The 19288-nt window shown below is 36.8% G+C and overlaps 1 protein-coding gene across 4 annotated transcripts in view; it reads left to right on the forward strand.

The window, feature by feature from the left end:
• Nucleotides 1-19288, forward strand: part of ZDHHC2 (zDHHC palmitoyltransferase 2) — a 64738-nt gene that overhangs the window by 14315 nt on the left and 31135 nt on the right. For all 4 annotated transcript variants that reach the window (XM_072763626.1, XM_072763625.1, XM_072763624.1 and 1 more), the window contains 3 exons: nt 6198-6224; nt 7344-7438; nt 17744-17864. In XM_072763626.1, the coding sequence (XP_072619727.1) occupies nt 6198-6224; nt 7344-7438; nt 17744-17864 (243 nt within the window). The remainder of the gene's footprint in view (nt 1-6197; nt 6225-7343; nt 7439-17743; nt 17865-19288) is intronic.

Genomic DNA, 19288 nt, shown 5'->3' on the forward strand with positions numbered 1-19288 from the left:
ACCCACACACATTCTTAATGATTTAAGCTGATTCTCAGCTTTCAATTGGACAAGTTGGGTTTCACACTGTTTCTATAGAGTAGAGCTTCTTAGATATTTGGAGCAATGATTTGGTCACATTGCTAAAACATGTTATTGAGAGAGAAAAATATTTCTAACTTAGAAGATCTTGATAACTGTAAGAATTACAGATCACCATATCAGGACAGATGAATGGTCCATCTCTCTTCATTGCCAGTTTCTACACGTGGGAGATGTACCTTAGGAGCCTGTACACTGTTCCCTCTACTGTTCAGGAGTAAGATCAGCAAACCCCCTTCCCATCTCCTAATCTTTCTTATATCATCATCTCACTCTTGTCCCAGGAACCTGATTATCTGTTCCCTTCCTAATTACTGAATTGAGAGCTTACAAAACTCCAGCTTCAAGTACTGTTCTGAAATATGACCAAATATTTTTTTTAAGATGTATTTATTTATTAGAGAGAGAGCGCCAGTATGCAAGGGGGGGTAGAGCAGAGGGAGAGGGAGAGAGAGAGAATCACAAGCAGACACTCTGCTGAGTGTGAAGCCTGATGTAGGGCTCAATCCCAGGACCCTCAGATCATGACCTGAGCTGAAATCAGAAGTTCGGACACCTAGTGGACTGGGCCAACAAGGCACCCCAATCTGACCAAATATTTTAATTTTTTGTATTCAAAGTTTGTAAAATGATCGATTTCTAGGTTACTGGAGAAGGGGTGACAAAGAGGACATTTTAAACCCTGCATCCCAAATCAGAAGTAACAGGTGGTAGCACGATATTAAACAGGCCAGGATTATGTGATGGCAACAAAGAAGGAATGGCTGCCCTGGACAGAGAAGCCCGGGAGGCGGTGGGGGGGGGGGGGGCGGGGGGGAGGGGGGGATGCATTCAGAGCTTGCGAGACCACATGGAATCCTTGAAAGAATTTTGGAGTCAGACAGACTTATATTTAGATCCTAGCTCCATATGTTATGACTTGAATAACATTAGAATAGTTATTTTACCTCTGTAAGACTGTCGTCCTAACTTTTAAAGTTGTGATAATACCTTCCTCACAGATTGCTGTAAGATCTATATGAGAGAAACATTTGAAAAATTTAGCACAATCATCAGCATATAGTAAGCATTCAATTAACTATTCCTTCCTTTAGTTCTCTCTTACCCCCTGACGTCTGCCTCCTGCCCCTCCCTGGCCTGTGATGCCCTCTAAACCCCACCAGCCTTCACCCTGCTCAAGCTTCAGTCTTATTTTGGGGAGTGTTATAGACTCTACTGTGTCTTCCCAAAATCCATAGCTTGAAATCCTAACCTGTAGGACTTCAGAATATGACTGTATTTGGAGACAGAGCCTTTAAAGAAATAATTAAGTTAAAATAATTAGGTTAATGAGGGTGGGTCCTAATCTAAGTTGACTGGTATTCTACGAAGAGGAAATTTGGACGTAGACATGTACAGAGATAAAATGATGTGAAATACAGGGAGAAAACGGTCCTCTACAAGCCAAGGAAAGAGGCCTATGAAGAAACCAATCCTTGCAACACCTTGTTCTTGGACTTGACTTCTCCAGAACTGAGAAGATAGCTGTGTGGTGTTTAAGCCACTCAGTCTGTGGTGCTTTCCCAAGCTGAGGAATCCAGGGGTCTTTGCTAAAAATATGTATGAATGCCTGCTATGGAAAGGCGATGAGTATGGATTTTGTAAACTCAAAAGCCTTTCCTTCACAGAATAGCTAATTTTTATAACATGTTAATTTACAGTTTTGCAATATTGTTCCAGGTGGGTTATGCATTAGAAAAGCTTTTGGTGGCCAGTATGGAGGCCTAACCACCCAGATGACAAATGCCTTGCATAATCTTTTGGACCATAATCTATTCTTATGTAAGAGACTTCCTCTCTGTGGTTTATACTGCCTGACTTACTGTGGTTCATTTTTGTCTTTGAGGTTTTGTTGTGCCATCCTTCAGGGAAAGTTCTCCAGCGATTCCTCAACCATCTTGAGTGGTTGTTTGATAATTTCTAATATATACTTTAGTTCAGGAGTGTTTGTTAGATATAAATTCTGGGTTAGAGGCAGGAGGAATGCATCAAGCCACCTGGCAAGTCCTAGTTTCCTCCGTATGACGCAGCTCCTCTTACTGAGAATCTGGTGCATGTCAGGCTCTATCAGAACCTGGACAGGGGGACAGCTAGGTGATCTCGGGACCCTGGGATCAGTCCCACATCAGACTCCCTGCAGGGAGCCTGTTTCTCCCTCTGCCTCTCTGTGTGTCTTTCATGAATAAATAAATAAAATCTCTGGAATGGGTAGGGAAAGAAAATATACTTTAAAAGTCACTTTTTAGTTTTTCTCATATTAGTTTGCCCACATTGCAATTCACTTGCAGGGTTGTTGTTTTTTTCTTATTCACACTCAAAAAGTCTTCCAGCAATTTATTCCCCCCGACTTCACATGACACTCTCTAGAAAATTATAGCATTCCTGCACGCTGAAAATGCACTGCGTACCTCTTTCTCCAGATTGTTTTTTAACACAGTTAACACCAAACTTTGGGGGAACTCCTAACACTTCCCTCTTTTGTGATATTTATGTTCCATATTCAGCTAACATTTATTGAGCCCCTAATATTTATTGCCAGGTTCTATTCTAGGTTCTTTTACCTACATTACCTAGTTTAACTCACAAAACAACCCAATGGGATAAATATTGAGATAAGGCTCAGAGGGGCTAAGTAAGTTGGCTGAGATAAAACCTGGATCCAGGCAGAGATAGAATTCAAACCTTAGAGAGGGACATGGAAAAGAAACAAATAAAAATAATTGCAGATTGGACTGTGTTAAGAAAGAAACAGTATATCCTAATGATTGCAGGGGTGAGCTGGACCTGTGCTAAACTCTGTGCAAAACTGTTACTGAAATTGCAACTTGAAGCATGAGAAAGCTCTAGCCAAGAATGGAGCTGGGGAAGAGCTTTTCAGACAGCATGAAGACACTGAGGTTTAGTATGTTCTAGAAACAGAAGGCCAGCCTATTTGTAGCTTAGTAAGCAAGAGTATGACTGTTGAGAAGTGATATTGGAGAGGTAAGTAGGAGCCAGATCATGTTCGTTCAACCCAGAGAAAATAAGGAGATTGGACTTCACTGTGAATTCAGTGCAAAGCCATGGGATGGTTTTTAGTGAGATGATGCTATCAGTTTACATTTTAAAAGAGACCATGGTTTCCTTGTTATAAAATGAGTTTTTAAGGAATTGGATGAGGATCCAATGAGGAATGTAGACTGGCATGATGTTTGTGGTCAGGACTATTAGGCTCTTAGTCTTGAGCACAATTGGAAGCCATGTGTTGGGATGTTCTGCATAAGAAGCCTTATCCTTACTCTTTGTTTCTGTATGGAAGGCCACCACTTTGTCCTTGACAAATTCTTCCTATAAACCCATGGATAGATTTATTTGGAGGTGACTTTTGTCCTTGGTTTTTAAAAGTAAGTAATTTTTCAGAATACATCAGGGTAGAACTTAGGATAATTTTAGAGCCAGAGGAACTGTCAAAGTATGATTTTTTTCTAAACAATAAAATCAAAGTACAGAACAGCTGAATGTCATGGTCAAGGTCACACATATTTGGAGGATTGGACTAGAGTCCAGGTCTCCTACCATCCAGCTAAATGCAGGTGCAGAGGACACAATATTAGCATATTCAAGAAGCAGGCAGCCTGGGGCCTCCTGGGTGGCTCAGTTGTTTGAGCATCCAGACTCTTGGTTTTGGCTCAAGTCATGATCTTATGGGTCATAGGATGGAGCCCCAAGTCAGGCTCTGAGCTCAGTGGGGAGTCTCCTTGAAGGTTCTCCTCTGCCCCTCCCCAACCCCCACATGCTCTCTCTCCCTCTAAAATAAATAAATCTTAAAAGAAGGAGAAGAAGAAGAAAAAGAAGCAAGGTAGCCTCCAGTGGTGAAGCATCCTGCATTAAAAGGGGAATGGCTTAAGCTGAGGTTAGGGAGGGACTGCAGTTGTCAATACAATCACAATGACAGATGAGAATGAGAAAGGAACAGTTTGATAAAGACTTAAAAATATAAGTAAATCTGTTATAAGGAACATTAATTAAAAACATTTGCTAGGAAAAAAATACAATTGGAATTCAACTGGAAATATTGATCTGAATAATGTATTTTCTTAAGTCTGTCATTAAAATGGTCTGGCAGCAGTGTCACTAGCATTCCCGGGAATGATTTGTCATGTACCTCCTACCGCCCAAATTTTGATCTGTAATACCTGAAAAATGAGCTGCAGCTTCTTGGAAAGTAGCTAAAGGGACAAAAGATTCTACTTCAGGGTGTTCCTGCAGGCCAATTCAGTCGGAGAATTCATTGTCAATTGGACGAACTACTTTGACAAAAGCATCATTAATTGTGTTAGAGTAACTTGAGTCTGGAGAATCCACTGCCAGGGAGAGCTTTGGTGACTTAAAGGGGAGTGATGAGCAGTGGAGTCTGGGGTGCAAGGCCAGCTGGAGTTGGTTGAGATGGTAATAGGAATTTGGCAGGGGTAGAGACAGTACATTTGAATGATTGTTAAAATCATTTTTTCCTGTGAAAAGGCCAGAAAAATGGGTAGCAGCTAGACAGGAGATCAAAGACACATGAGACACACAGACACTTTGTGAGGACTGGAGATATTAAAGCGTATTTGTGCTGCTACTACTATATTTGTTTTAATCTTCTGAATCTGAGCTGCTCTGATTTCTTAATTGACAATGCCTTAATGACCACATGTCCTTGTCTTTTGTTAGTTTTAATTTTGAATTTGAGTGATCATGAACTTTAAGCTTTTTGAGCACGGGGATGGAATCCTATTTGCCATTTTATCCTCAAGACTAAGCCTAGCGTAGTTAGTGAATGTCTTTCAGTAAATGAGTTAAAGATTAAAAAATAGAGCATAGCTATAGTGTTCTCCTTACAATTCATTCTTTAGAATCAAATCTTTATTCTTGGCATTCATCATCATCAGACTGAATATATGGGGCTAAGATGTATCTGTGTTGAACTGAATTTGGAATAGTGTTGTGGATTTATAAAGAAAAGTTACTGTGTCTATGTGGTGTAAATAATTCCTCCAAAAAAAGAGTTTGAATTTGAAGGCAAGGAAAATTCTGACTAAGAAAGATCACAGCAATACACATTTGCAATGAAAGTGCCTAAAATCAAATTGTTCTAGCAACAATTACATAACTGTTCTTTGCTAATTTAAGGGGGAAATACTTTTTTTTCCTACTATGAGGGCGTATTTTAGTATTTGAAGTTTTGGATTTCGGATGTACTTATGACTAAAAGTTGAACTAGACTTAAGTTACCAGTGGTTTACTGAACTGCTTCTTATCAATAGCAATGGAATCATATTCCAGGAAGTACCAAACCTTTGCTCACTACTACTTCCAACTTTGAGATAGGCCAAAACTTCCAAAAAAGACTCTAGTCACAATGGAGGAAGACCATATGGAAAACAGAACAAGCAGACAGTATAGAAGGTAGGAAAACTGCCTGGGTTGTTATAAATACAGCTTCCTGTCCCAGCGTGTTTCAGCTATGTGGTTCCTGATGGAGGGTCCTCATCTACCTTGGGGTGTTTACAGCAGCCTCCAAGGAGTGGCAGTTTCTCAGGCATGCTTCCTGCATCTCTCATTGTGCAGTAGGGAGCTATTAGTCATTGGGCACCAGCGTTTATACTTGAGAAACTTGACAAGAGTGTATGCCATGGACACAACATTTTATGCTTTCCGGGGAGTTAACTAGGCAATTGCCAATGTATAAAGAGCAATAAATGTCTCCGGAGATGTGATGACCTGGAGAACACTGTTTTTATCTGAACCCTGGGAAGACTGAGAAACCATCGATCTAGGATTAAGACCCAGAAGGGGCAGGCCTGACCGGTTTTGTTCTCTGTGTGGTGTTCAGGGCTGAAATGCCAACAGAGCCCTGACTGAATGCAACCATGGCTTCCTTCTTCCACTCACTCTCACCTCTCCCCGAAATAAAGTTGAGCAAATATTTGGAGAATGTTGGTTTGAAGGGGAGCCAGGTTATTAACCTACTTGAGTGCCCTATGTCTCTTTCAGGCCCTGTGTTTGCCAGAAGTGTCCTAATCTTTACTCTCTCTTTTTTCTGTTTATTTCTCTAGTGTCCATGGAAAATGTTGGAGAACAAGGTAAGCTATGGTTTATTATTGTTTTTGATATAAAATTTTAAAAAGAATTTTAAAAAATAGCATTCATTGAGATTTGGTTGGGATTAATAAATCATACTTTGAGAATGCAGAGTCAAGGTGGGGTTAAAAACTTCTCTCACTCCCCAGACTGAATTCTCTCAGATGCTTGGCAGAGACCTCTCCCTTGAAATGGTAGCCACTGTGCCAAAGATTCCTGTGGCTTGGAGATGTAGGAATATCAAACAACTCCTGTGTCAACTTAGAGTATTGCCTCACACCTGAGTCACCCGTATTGTTTGTAGAAAATGTCATTAGATCTAGTCATTTCACACTCATTTAAGTGCCTTAATGAATAATTGAATTTTTAAATGATTCTGTGAGTATCGTCATTCTTTAAAAAGATAAATGAAGAGTGTCGTCATTCTTTTAAAAAGTGCCACAGTTTTAAAATACCAAATAGGCTGCATTTTAAATTACAAATGTTATTCAGCTGTCTTACAGAATTAATTTGTATATTAATGTATTTTCAGAATTGATCCTTGTTACTGTATACAAAATTAATATTTTACTTTGCATAGTACAGTATTTCAAGACTAAAATGCCATACAAGGTGTGTTTATACACATTGCCTGAAAAAAAAAAACTATGCTCTTCTTAACAGTTGTCCCCTGCGATAAACAAGACACTTGAACTCTTGTTGGAGGAAATCTCTTTTTGTCCAGATGGTCTCTATTTAAATATGTTGTCATTAGCATAATCAGGGCCACAGATTTGACCACAGCTAAGCAAAATTAGCAAACTGCTTCTCAAATAGGAACTGCGTTTGCTATTATTTGTCAGTGAAGTAAAGTTCTTAAAGCCTCCAATGCTTTAATTCTGTGTTTATGATTTAAAGTCGCAGGCATAGCTGCCTTACTTTTATAATTTAGGAAAGGTCCCTGTAGCCATTTGGCCAATAGATGGGCTTGTCTACAGATGAGAGTTTTCTAATCATGGGATATGAAATAATTAAATTATTAAAGAATTTGGCTGAGAACAAGTAGATCTTTTGTAAATATCATGGATGGTTTTAGTTTGCATTTGCATATTATAATGGTAATTATGTTCTTCTCATTTTAGTTGTGTGCCTGATTGCTTATCATCTACTTTTTGCAATGTTTGTCTGGTCATATTGGAAAACTATCTTTACATTACCAATGAATCCTTCAAAAGAAGTAAGTTAAAATATTAACGAAGTTATCTTAAAGTTGGAAGTCAATAATATTGATGTCTAAAGAATGAATTTTATGTCTTTTTGTTAATGTTGCAAACTTATTAAGTGTAGTGATTTGTTTATATTAATGTGTCTGTTTGTAAATACTTGAATTTTCATTTGGCAAATATTTTTGCACAAGTTGAGTATTGTATATCCAATATTAAATCTGTTGTGTGTTCCATTTCTACTGTAGACTCAAACATCACGGTGGTGGATGGGTAAATAGAGCTGAAGGTAGATATTGCTGTATTATAATTATCAGTTATCATACTAACAGATTAGTTGGCTGTCAACCACCAGAAACAACAACAAAATAACAATGTAACTAATCTTATCTTACATTCAAAGTCTGTAGCTAGTTCACAGCTTCTTGCTCTGATATGTGTAGCCCCCATTTCCAACATCACTTCTTGGCCTAAGATGAATGCTCCATTTCCAGCCATTACATCTACCTTCCAGACAGCTGGTCAGAGAAAGTAGGATAGAGGAGTAGAAGTAAATGTCCTTCCCTTTAAGGATACCTTCTGGAAGTTACTGATGACATTTCCACTTACTTTAGAACTTAGTTATATGACCATATATTTTTGTGCAGAAGGTTGGGAATGTAGTCTTTATTCTCAGTGGCCATGTTAACCATATTAACCATGTTAGAAGAAGAAAGCTGTGGATATTTGTAGGGGGTGGGGGGATTAGCAGTCCCAGCTACAGAAAGTTTTAGGTAGAGTGATACGGTCAAATTTACACTTTGAAAAGATCATTCTAAGTATTTGTTGCTGAGTCTTTCATCCTGGTTAAAAGTTCTTGGAGCAAAGAACTGTGTTTTACTCATTGCTGTATTGTTGGCACTTAGTCCAGTGCATGTTTGTTGAATTGAAATAAACTTTGTTCCAGTAATAATGGTAGAGTCTTAGTTGGCCAAGTTCAAAAAAGAAAAGACAGATCGAAGCACCACTGCAAATTGTTCCCTGAAGTAATCTGTTTAAAATGCAGCTGTGGTCAGAAAGGCTGATAAATTTGCTATATGACCTAGGAAAGGATATTAAAAAGAAAACCACAGATATTTGCACAGAATTAGTGGTATGCTTGGCCTAAAATGTTTTACATGTGGCCTTTTTTTTTTCCTTCTACTCTCTACTAATTTTTTTTCCTAATTTTTTTTCATCCCTCCTGCTGGATTTGCTTCTTTCCTATTATCTCTCTTACCCCCATCTTGGTCTTATCTGTAGGTATGAAGAAGAATGCAGACGCCTGTCCTAGGTGATCTTATCCTATCTGGTGCTTCACCTATGACCTCTGTATTAACACTTGCCAAATCTATTTCTGGCTCTCACCTCTCCCATTGCAAATTTATATGTCTCCCTGCCAAACATAGCTCCTTAGTCTACTCACACCTCAAATACAGCACATCAATGGCTGAAGTCACTCCTTCCCCTTCCCCAAACTGTGACTCATCTGTTTCTTATACTGGTTAATGCTGCTGCCATCCAGCTCATCTTTCTGGACATTCCAGCCTTCTAGAAGCTTGGCAGCCTTGCCCAGAATTCTCTTGCTTCCTTGCCCCTTCCCCCAACCTCCAAATCCTGCTGTTTTTACTCTCTAATTTTCCTTTTTTGATTCCAACCCCTCCCCTCTATTTTCTTCCATTCTTTGTTTTTCATACCATTACCCTAATTCAGGGTCTCAATCATCTCTTTTGTCTGAGTCATTGCAATCTCCCATAGGGTTTCACTATTTACAGTCTTGCCCATATTCCCTTCCCAAAGTCCTGCGAAACTTCATCCTTCATCCCAAAGCTGGAAGTCTAAAATCAACTTTAATTCTTCCATTTGCTATCTGACAGCCCTCTCAACCAGTTTCCCGATCCTGTGTATTTTCAATATAGTATCCAGGGATCCTTTCAAAACACAAGACAGATCATACCATTCTTTTGCTTAGAACTTTTCTTTGATATCCAAGCTCCTCAGAGTAAAAACATAATTCTCTGCTGTAGCTTAAAAGGCTGCTCAGGGTCTGGCCCCACACCACCTCTCTGACCCTCTTCAGCACTGCCTTAGTCACATTCCTCTCTCCTTGCTCATATGTCAATATGCGTGTTTCTACTTCAGGGATCTACAAACCTGGTGTTTTCCTTGACCTGGAACATTCTTCCCATAGATAACTGTGTGGCCAGGTCCCTTACTTACTTCTTATCTCTGTATCTCTGCTCAAATAAGACCCTATCTTTGAGGTTTTCCGTGACCACTCTGTATAAAGTGGTTAAACCCTATCTCCAGAATCCCCTATAAACCTTAACCTTGCTATATTTTTCTCCATGGCATATCATTCTATGACTCATTAATAGTCACTTTTTAATGTCATTCCTAGAATGTAAGCTCTGCAATGGCATGAACTTTATCTGTTTTGTTCACTGACCCGTAAACCAGTACCTAGAGCAGTATCTGACCCGTAAAAGGTGCTCAATAAGTATTTGCTAAATGATTGGATGTAGAGTAGAAGTTACATGTACACATGCAGGTTTGTGTTTATGACTTTGGCAGAAGTTGAAGTAACTTCTGATTTCCCCCCTAAAATTATGTGTGAGATCACTGGCTAAGAATGGGAGAGAGGGAAGTTGACTGAGGTTGGGGAGAGGAGAGGTTTGAAATAGTGGTTAGAGAGAGTGGGAAAGTGGAAGAAATGGAAGAAATGACACAGTATTGAGGGAGCAGTCGAGACTGAGGAGAGTGATTTACAGCTGTACCAGGCTTTGTTTATGATTTTTCTACAAAAAAACAAAAACAAAATCCATATACTTTATTTGATTCCTACAACTGTGTGAGACAGATACTATTTTTTAAAAGGATTTTATTTATTTATTTAAGAGTGAGTGAGTGAGAGAGAGAGCATGAGTGGGAGGAGAAGCAGCAGAGGGAGAGGCAGAAGCAGGCTCCCCACAGAGTAGGGAGCCTGACTTGGGGCTCGATCCTGGAACTTAAGAATCAGGACTTGAGCTGAAGGCAAATGCTTTAACCAACTGAGCCACTCAGGCACCCTGAGCTAGATACTATTTATTACCATTTTACAAATGGAGCATAGGCTCTGAATGTTGGCTAATTATCCCAGAGCATCTAGAGCTAGAGTGTGGTACAGCTAACATTCAAAATGAAGTTGTTTTGACCATCAAGCCTACATTCTTGCCAGTATCCATGGCTTAATACAGAGAGTGGACACTACTCTCTCTCCAATGCTTTAATGGGCAGGTGCATCCAGGACATCAGTTGGAGCATGGAGAGAAAAAAAAAAAAAAACAGCATTTCCATTTATATATTATTTTTTAGTGTTTCTTTTTTTTTTAACTTAAGTTACATGTATAAGGTATAGAAATTTACAGAAATATATATGTAATATATATAAACATAAGTATAAAATATATAAATATAATGTTTTATATATAATGTTTCATATGTAATATGAAAATTTCATATGTATATTAGCTAATACTACATATATAAATAAATATGCATATTGGCCCCAGAGTATTTTTTAGTGATGGGTCCATTATCAGGAGAATTTGGAGGCCATTATTATGAAAGAAAGAACTCCAACTCTCTGGCTAAGAATCCTGAGTTAGTAAAATGCAAGATACCACCCTAATCTTTTAATTGATCAGAAGCCAGAGACCCTCCCACTTATAAACTGTGGAGTCCTTGACTTAAATTGACAATAGAGTGCTCTCAACTGCTAAAAATCTTTGAAAATGGGACTAAAATAGCAGAGAAGATATAGTATAAGAAAATAATGTTAATATTTTCTTGTTGCTATTGAGAGAATTATAAGTAATCTGGAACTAAATATACCTTTTATATAACAGGATTGTTAAATTGCTAATAGTTTTTCAATTTATAAGATTTTCTCCCATAAGGGATCCCTGGGGTTTAGCGCCTGCCTTTGGCCCAGGGAGCGATCCTGGAGACCCGGGATCGAATCCCACATCGGGCTCCCGGTGCATGGAGCCTGCTTCTCCCTCTGCCTGTGTCTCTGCCTCTCTCTCTCTCTCTCTCTCTCTCTCTCTCTGTGACTATCATAAATAAATAAATTAATTAATTTTTTAAAAAAGATTTTCTCCCCTAAAAGTAAGATAACCATACTAAATTATATTTTGAGAATGGTGACTAGACAAAAAGAGAAAGGAAAAAAAAAATCACCCCAGGCTAATATAGACAGTTTACATGCTGAATTTCTTTTGAGTTATTTTTCCTGGTTGTATCCAACATGCACATCTTTTAGTTTTTCCCCACATAATAGTCCATCATTGGTTTATTGTCATTTTTAATAATGGCATAATATTCTCACTGAAATATGTAAAAACCTAAGTTGGAATTTTAGGCTGATCCCAATTGTTTGTATTATAAATGATTTTGTTAATATGTGTGTACATGTTTTGTGCACACTTTATATTTTGGATTATTTCCTTAATATTCTCAAAAGTTGAATGACCAGACCAGGGAAATTTAAATCACTTGCAAAATCATTTGAAAAGAGAATGGTAGCAAGTTAGAGTGCTAACAGTTTAATCAGACCTTTGGCATTACATGTCATTAAGAAAGCCATTCGTTGTGGAGTACCTGGGTAGTTCAGTGGTTGAGCATCTGCCTTTAGCTCAGGTCATGATCCCAGAGTCCCAGGATCGAGTCCCGCATCAGGCTTCCTGCAGGGAGCCTGCTTTTCCTTCTGCCCATATCTCTGCCTCTCTCTGTGTGTCTCTCATGAATAAATAAATAAAATCTTAAAAAAAGAGAGAAAGAAAAGCCATTGGTTGCCTATTTATTTATTTATAAAGATTTTATTTAGTAAAGCATACAATTCCGTGAGTGTCCTATTTGTTATTAGATTTCAGGTTTTTTCTTAATTTGTATATCCTTGTAAAATTATACTCTTCTTTAACCTGAAAACTCTATTTGACTTCCAATCTTGGTTTCTAATTCCATTCTCTAGTAAAAGGAAGGAGGAATCCTTGGAGAAATGACTGATTCTAGAACTAGGGCAGGAAATACTCAGGATGAGCCAGAGTGTGGGTGGGGGAGAAATGGGTGAAATAGGGAAAAGGGAGTAAGAGGTAGAAACTTCCAGTTATAAAATAAATAAGCCACAAAGATGAAAAATATGGCACAGGGAATATAGTCAATAGTATTGTAATAACGTTGTATGGTGACAATACTTAACATGGTGAGCACAGAGTGATGTATGGAATTGTTTAATCAATATGTCATACACCTGAAACTAATACAATATTGTATGTTATACCTCAATAAAAAGTAAAAATCAAAATAAGAGCCATCTATAATAGCCATCATCTTATGGTGATAAAAAGTAAGGTAGGGCTTAAAAGTAAATAAGATAAAGTAAAATAGAGCACTTTCTCGACTTATGGGGTTATGTCCTGGTAAACCCATTGTAAATTGAAAATATAGTAAGTTAAAAATGCATTTAATACATCTAACCCATTAAGTGTGATAGCTTAGCCCAGCCAACCTCAAACATACTCAGAACACTTATATTAGCCTACATCTAGGCAAAATCATTAACACAAAACCTATTTTATAATAAATTGTTGAATTTATTGAATAGTGTACTGAAAGTGAAGAATAATGGTTGTATGGGGACAAAATGGTTTTAAGTGTATGAGTTGTTTACTCTTGTGATCACCTGACTGGCAGGAGCTGTGGATTGCTGCCACAGCCCTACATCATCAGAGAAGATCATATTGAATATCACTAGCCTAGGAGAAGATACAAATTCAAAAGCTGAAGTATGGTTTCTGTTGAATGGATATCACTTTCACACCATTGTAAAGTCAAAAAAAAAAAAATTGTGAGGCCATCCTACGTTGGGGGCATTTGTAGGTTGATGGTGGTATTTCAAAGGGACACAGAAGCCAGTTGAAAATTCCCAATGACTGAAACTAGAACAATCTGAGCAACAAAATAGGTAAAATAGTATTGGATTATAGCCAAAAGTATACAATAAATATCTATCAATCTACTAATATAAGGAAATGAATAAATGGGGAGAAAAATCTTTTTTATTGGAGAATTTCAAGTAATTTATGTAGATATTTTGCTCTTAGAAGAGGCAAGAATAAATCCCCACTCTTTAAATATAGGCTGCAGGTGGTAAATTTCTTTCAAAGAGTACAGAGGATGGAAAAGGGAAAATAATGAGGAACTTTAGTGTAGAGAAACCTGACAAACGCTCCCTCAACCAGGTGATTTAGTTTAATGCAAGCACGGATAGGCGATGTTGGTAGTATATCTCCTTGATATTATGTGATGAGAAGGACACTTTTACCTCTGCAGTCTTCATCCCTCTAACAACTAATCTCAAACCTAATCATAAAAAAAATCAGACAGATTTTAATAAAGCAGCATCCAGAAAAACTGTCAAGGTCAACAAAAACAAGGAAAATCTAAGAAATTGTCACAGCCAAGAGGAACTTAAGATAGGACAAAGTACTTAAACTTAAGATAGGACAAGGTACTGTGGTGTACTGGATGGAATCCTAGAGCAGAAAAAGATATTCAGTGAAAACAAAGGAAATCTGAATAAGCTATAGACTTTAGTTAGTAATAATGCATCAGTATTGATTTTATTAATTGTAGTAAATTTACCATAATGTACTAATAGATGATGTTAATAATGTGGGCAGTTTGGCGAGAAGATATATGGGAAGCATGTAATATTTTCTCAAATTTTCTATAAATCTAAAGTGTTTTAATTTTAAAGTTGATAAAGCTATTTAAACAAGACAAAACAACATCCATTAACTGGCCAGAGGACTGCCATAACTTACAAGTTGGTGGTAGGTCAAAGATATTATCTTTTCCACCCTAGGAGGTCTTCCATTCTTTCAGATATCTACAAATGTTATTTCTTCAAATCCATGACAAGCCTTGGCACATTAAAGTGTTCTGGGGGACAGGACTCTATGTGGTGTATTCCACGTTAATATTAGATATTTGAACATCCTTATTATATGAGTAATAATTCTACCAACCTGTATTTGGTTTTCTGGACATGATGAAGTATATTGTTTATTTATTAATAAAAGCATTAAACATCTCAGCAGTCTTTCAGTTCACTCACTAGAACTTTCCTTTAAGGTAAAAAGGATCCCAAACTCCATAAGAAAATGTGGTAACATGTTGGTTTTAATTCTTTTGACTATATTAAGTCTTTATTAAACTGATTTTCAATACTATAGTTTAAACTAATTTTAGAAATAAGGAGGGGAAATATATCTGCCTAAATGGTGGGAATCTGAGAATGGAATGTTGGGGACTGAGATACAAAATAAATTTTTCCTTGATACTCATTGATCTGACATAGGACTACTGACACTTTATCCATTTCATAATTGTAAGAGAGTGTGGACTCTGTGCTAGGACTTGATTCCTGCCCTTGTAGGGTTACGTATTTGTGGGAAAGTTAGACAAGGACTAATGAACAAACAAAATGATTTAAAATTGTGGTGCATAATGCAAAGAAGGAATATATGGACCTAAGGGAGGGTGTGACAGGAGGAAGGGACAGAATTTTCAGGGTACCTACCCTAGTAAGGGAATCATGGAAGTTCTTTGAGAAGATGGCATTTAAGCTGAAATCTGCAAAATGAGAAGGAGCCATCTATAGAGTGAGGACTAACCTTCTAGGGAGAGGAATCAGCATGTGCGAAGACACTTTCACAAATGTATCATAGACACTTTTACAATGACCATGTCTTTTTCTTGACTTTTACAGCATTATGACATCATTTGATATTATACCCTTTATACCAATTAAATATTTCCAAACAAGATATGCAGTTCTATAAGGACCATTTACCTTTATGTCACTGTTTTTTTTTTTTCTTTCAAAACAATGAATGCACATTTTAAATGTTAAAGCAGTAAGGTGCATGATGCCTAACCTAGAATTTTTTTTTTTAAAGATTTTATTTTTTCATTCATGAGAGACACAGAGAGAGAGAGGCAGAGACACAGGCAGAGGGTGAAGCAGGCTCCATGCAGGGAGTCCAATGTGGGACTCAATCCCGGGGGATCACGCCTTGGGCCGAAGACAGGCGCCAAACCGCTGAGCCACCCAGGGATTCCCCTAACCTAGAATTGTTAAATAAGCCAGAATATCTGACAAATCCCCTGATAAACCAATACAATTGCATATGATGGATCACTAAAAAATGTGAATTTTTCTTTGCCAGCTCTTTAATTTAGATAATAAGATCTAAAGAGTGACAACATTCTCAGTGCACCCACCTCCTATCAAGTTCTTTTTTTTAAGAGTATCTTCAAAAACAATGAAATAACTTGTAGGAATCTGTTATCCAATTGGGAGATAGTTGTTTACCTATTTGAAATGTGGTTCCCAAATTTTCCTTCGATTCCAAGATATCTAGTCTGCTGTTCCTTTGCCACAGCCTCTGGGATCAGGCTGCAAGATCTTTCTTTTCTAGGCTGGAAATTCAGCACTACTCACAGTCACTCACCATCTTCACATATATATTCAACCAATCAGAATACTTGTATAAATATTTTTTTTTTTTAAACTGAGATTTAGGGTAGCAAGCAAGTGAAAAGCAGCTGACAGGAAGAATGCACTATGCCTTCATATATGTGACCTTTATTTATTTGTTATTTGTATTCATTTGAGAAAGGACTGGTTGAAGTGTAATTTTGGAACAATATGAAATTAATAGGAAAAGAAATGCTGTGGATTTATAACAGAAGGAATGTTTAATGTGAATTCTTTTTTCAATTATCTTAGAAACTCTTAAAGACCTAACTATAACCTATCTACTAGTTTATTTTTTTTATCTACTAGTTTAATGCCAGTAAATTTGTTATACTAATTTAGAATAATTTGTATGATGTAAATTTCTACTTACGCAAAATATCTTATTTTCTTTACCTTAATAAGTCTGAAATTTTACAGCATATGTAACTAAGTGTTCTGCATATGGTAATAGCATGGTAGCTTAGAAATGATCTACATTTGAAAGCTGGAAATTTGTTTTTCTTTTTAAAATAACCTCAATAGAATTGTCAACCTCTAAACAAAGATTTTTAATTTATATTTCTCCAAAGAGAAAGATGTAGGCTCAAATATGATGACTGCATTTTCAATAAATTGTATTTCTTTCCTTCATTGACATAATTAGATCACTTTCTTAAAACTTAAACAATTATGGAATATACATACAAAAAAGCATATACAATGCACAATTTACTATATATATGCATATATATATGTAATGTAGTTCATTAATTGTGCAGTGTAATATAGGGTTCAATTATGTGGATATGTCATACTCCAATTTATCCATTATCCTTTTGATGGACATTTGGGTTGTGTTTAATTTTTTACATTTTTAACTTTGATGCTGTGAATATCCTTGTACATATCTCCTGGAACAGATTTATACTTTTTTATACAGACTTTTAAAACTGTTTTTTGTGACATTTTTGTGTGTATATGTGCAGCTCAAACCAATTTGATTTTTGTCAAATATGTATTTTTAATTGAGTAGGCCAAATTGACAGGTTAAGAAGTAAAATACATGATTAATTCTTTTGAGTGCTAGAGAATTCATATGATTATCCCTAAATTAAAACTCACTTAGATGAGAAAACATACTTGATGGATTCATTTCTGAATATTATTAATCCTAATAATATTCAGTTGAAAAATGTGTCCATCAAGCCAAATTTATTTTACCATTTCATTTATTAATATAACTAATATTGGGGTAGAAGTCTGCAGTTGGTTTTTTTTTTTTTTTTTTTTCTTTGAGAGAGTGAGTGAGAGAGAGTACAAGCCAGGGGAGAGGCAGAGGCAGAGGGAGAAATAGTCTCCCTGCTGAGCAAGGGGGCCTGATTTGGGGCTCTATCCCAGGACCCCAGGATCATGACCTGAGCTGAAGGCAGATGCTTAACTGACTGAGCCACTCAGGTGCCCTGAACTCTACAGTTTATAAAACAACTTTACATACTCTGTTCCTCTTGAGTTTCACGATCATCAAAGGAAGCAGATATTAGTAATTATTCTCTTTTTCTAGATGCATCAACTAATGCTCTACCAGATTAACAGACTTGCCCAGATTCAAACTCTATTACCACTCTGAATCTATATGATACATACTATTGATATTTTATATATACCTTTTTGTGGGTGTAGTAGACCAGTGTGCTATTTCTTGAGAACTCTGCTGAAATTCAGTTTTTTTCCACAGTTCCATCTCTCTTATGCAGAAAAAGAATTGTTGGAGAGAGAGCCAAGAGGAGAAGCCCATCAGGAGGTTCTTAGGCGAGCAGCCAAAGATCTTCCCATCTATACCCGGACCATGTCTGGAGGTACATGATAATGAGTGCTTTGGCACGATTGTTGTGGTGACTGTCAGCATATTTATATACTTGAAACTGTCAAACACTCATTGAAATGCATTGTGTTATGTCTTGGGTGGTTTATTGAATCTTTCCTATACAATTCCACAAAACAGACCTGTGAATAACAACGTGGCCCAGAGATCTCAACTGCATCCACACTGACTTTACTTGTCTTGTGGCTTTTCTAGTCACTTAGCTGGGACTCAGTGGAGATGTTAGAACTGCTGAAATCTTGATTTGTAGTTATATTTAAAGTTTAAAAGTTTAATTATAGATCTTCGTATTTAAAAGGGAGCAATATCTATAATGAACATAACATTGGCAATTTTACACAAATTTAAAGCAGTAATTGTATAAAGTAGTATAAAACTTAAGGTATTGTTATAATTTCTTTATCTTTGAAACGTATGGTAATTTTCACTTTTTTTCTCTCTCTCCCTTTCCCTTTCCTTTTCCTTTTGCAATTCAGTTAGTAAATTTTTTTTCCTGGGTCAAGACCTTTTAGGTATTTAACAGCTATCTAATTAAAGAATTGTCTTTAAAATGTACACACACCAAGACTCACCCAGAAATTTTGTAACTTTAGGCCTGTGCCACCCACTTTGGTAGCACTAGCCCTATGTCCTGTTGAGCATTTAAAATATGGCCACTCCAAATTCAGTTGTGCTCTAAGTGTAAAATACGCACCTGGTTTCAAAGATTTAGTATGGCAAAAAGACTGTAACATATCTCATTAATATTTTTATATTATTTATATTTGTTTCTAACTCACTTGAGAATCATAATTGAATCTAAGTCAAGGTCTTGCAATTTTTTCCTGTTTGTTTTTCCTATTTCTCAATGGGCAAGTGGCAATTTCTTGATTTAATATTAATGCCACTGGTTCTGTGGCACAAAGACAGATGTGCTTGTATTCTTCTATGTATATTGACCCTAGATAAGCCTAAGCAAATATTGAGGAAATTTAATCTCCTTAAAAATAAATTACTGCACAAATTTCCAAAACTAGTTAATGACAGTGATGGTATCAGGTATGAAAAACTAGTCTCCATGTTCCTAGGACAGGGCTTTTTAACTGTACAGCTTGATACACTGGATTAAGAGAAAGGGAAGAAGCATAAGTCATACCATAATAAAGTATTAATTTCTATTAATAATAACTATACTTTGGATTTATAAGTCATCTCCTTGTGTAGTTTGTATAATGTTAAGGCTGTTAATCTCTGTTCCTCTCAGGTGTTAGATACCTACCTCCTGAGATGAACTTATGGTTCTTAAGAGTTGTGAAAGTGTGGAATACAGTCTGGATCTCCTAATATAACCTTTGTTTATATTTTCAGTGCAAAAATTCTGGATGACTGCAAAATCAATATTAGCCGACTAAAGTCATC

Source organism: Vulpes vulpes, chromosome 7 (assembly GCF_048418805.1).
Source record: "Vulpes vulpes isolate BD-2025 chromosome 7, VulVul3, whole genome shotgun sequence".
In the NCBI taxonomy this organism is placed as follows: domain Eukaryota; kingdom Metazoa; phylum Chordata; class Mammalia; order Carnivora; family Canidae; genus Vulpes; species Vulpes vulpes.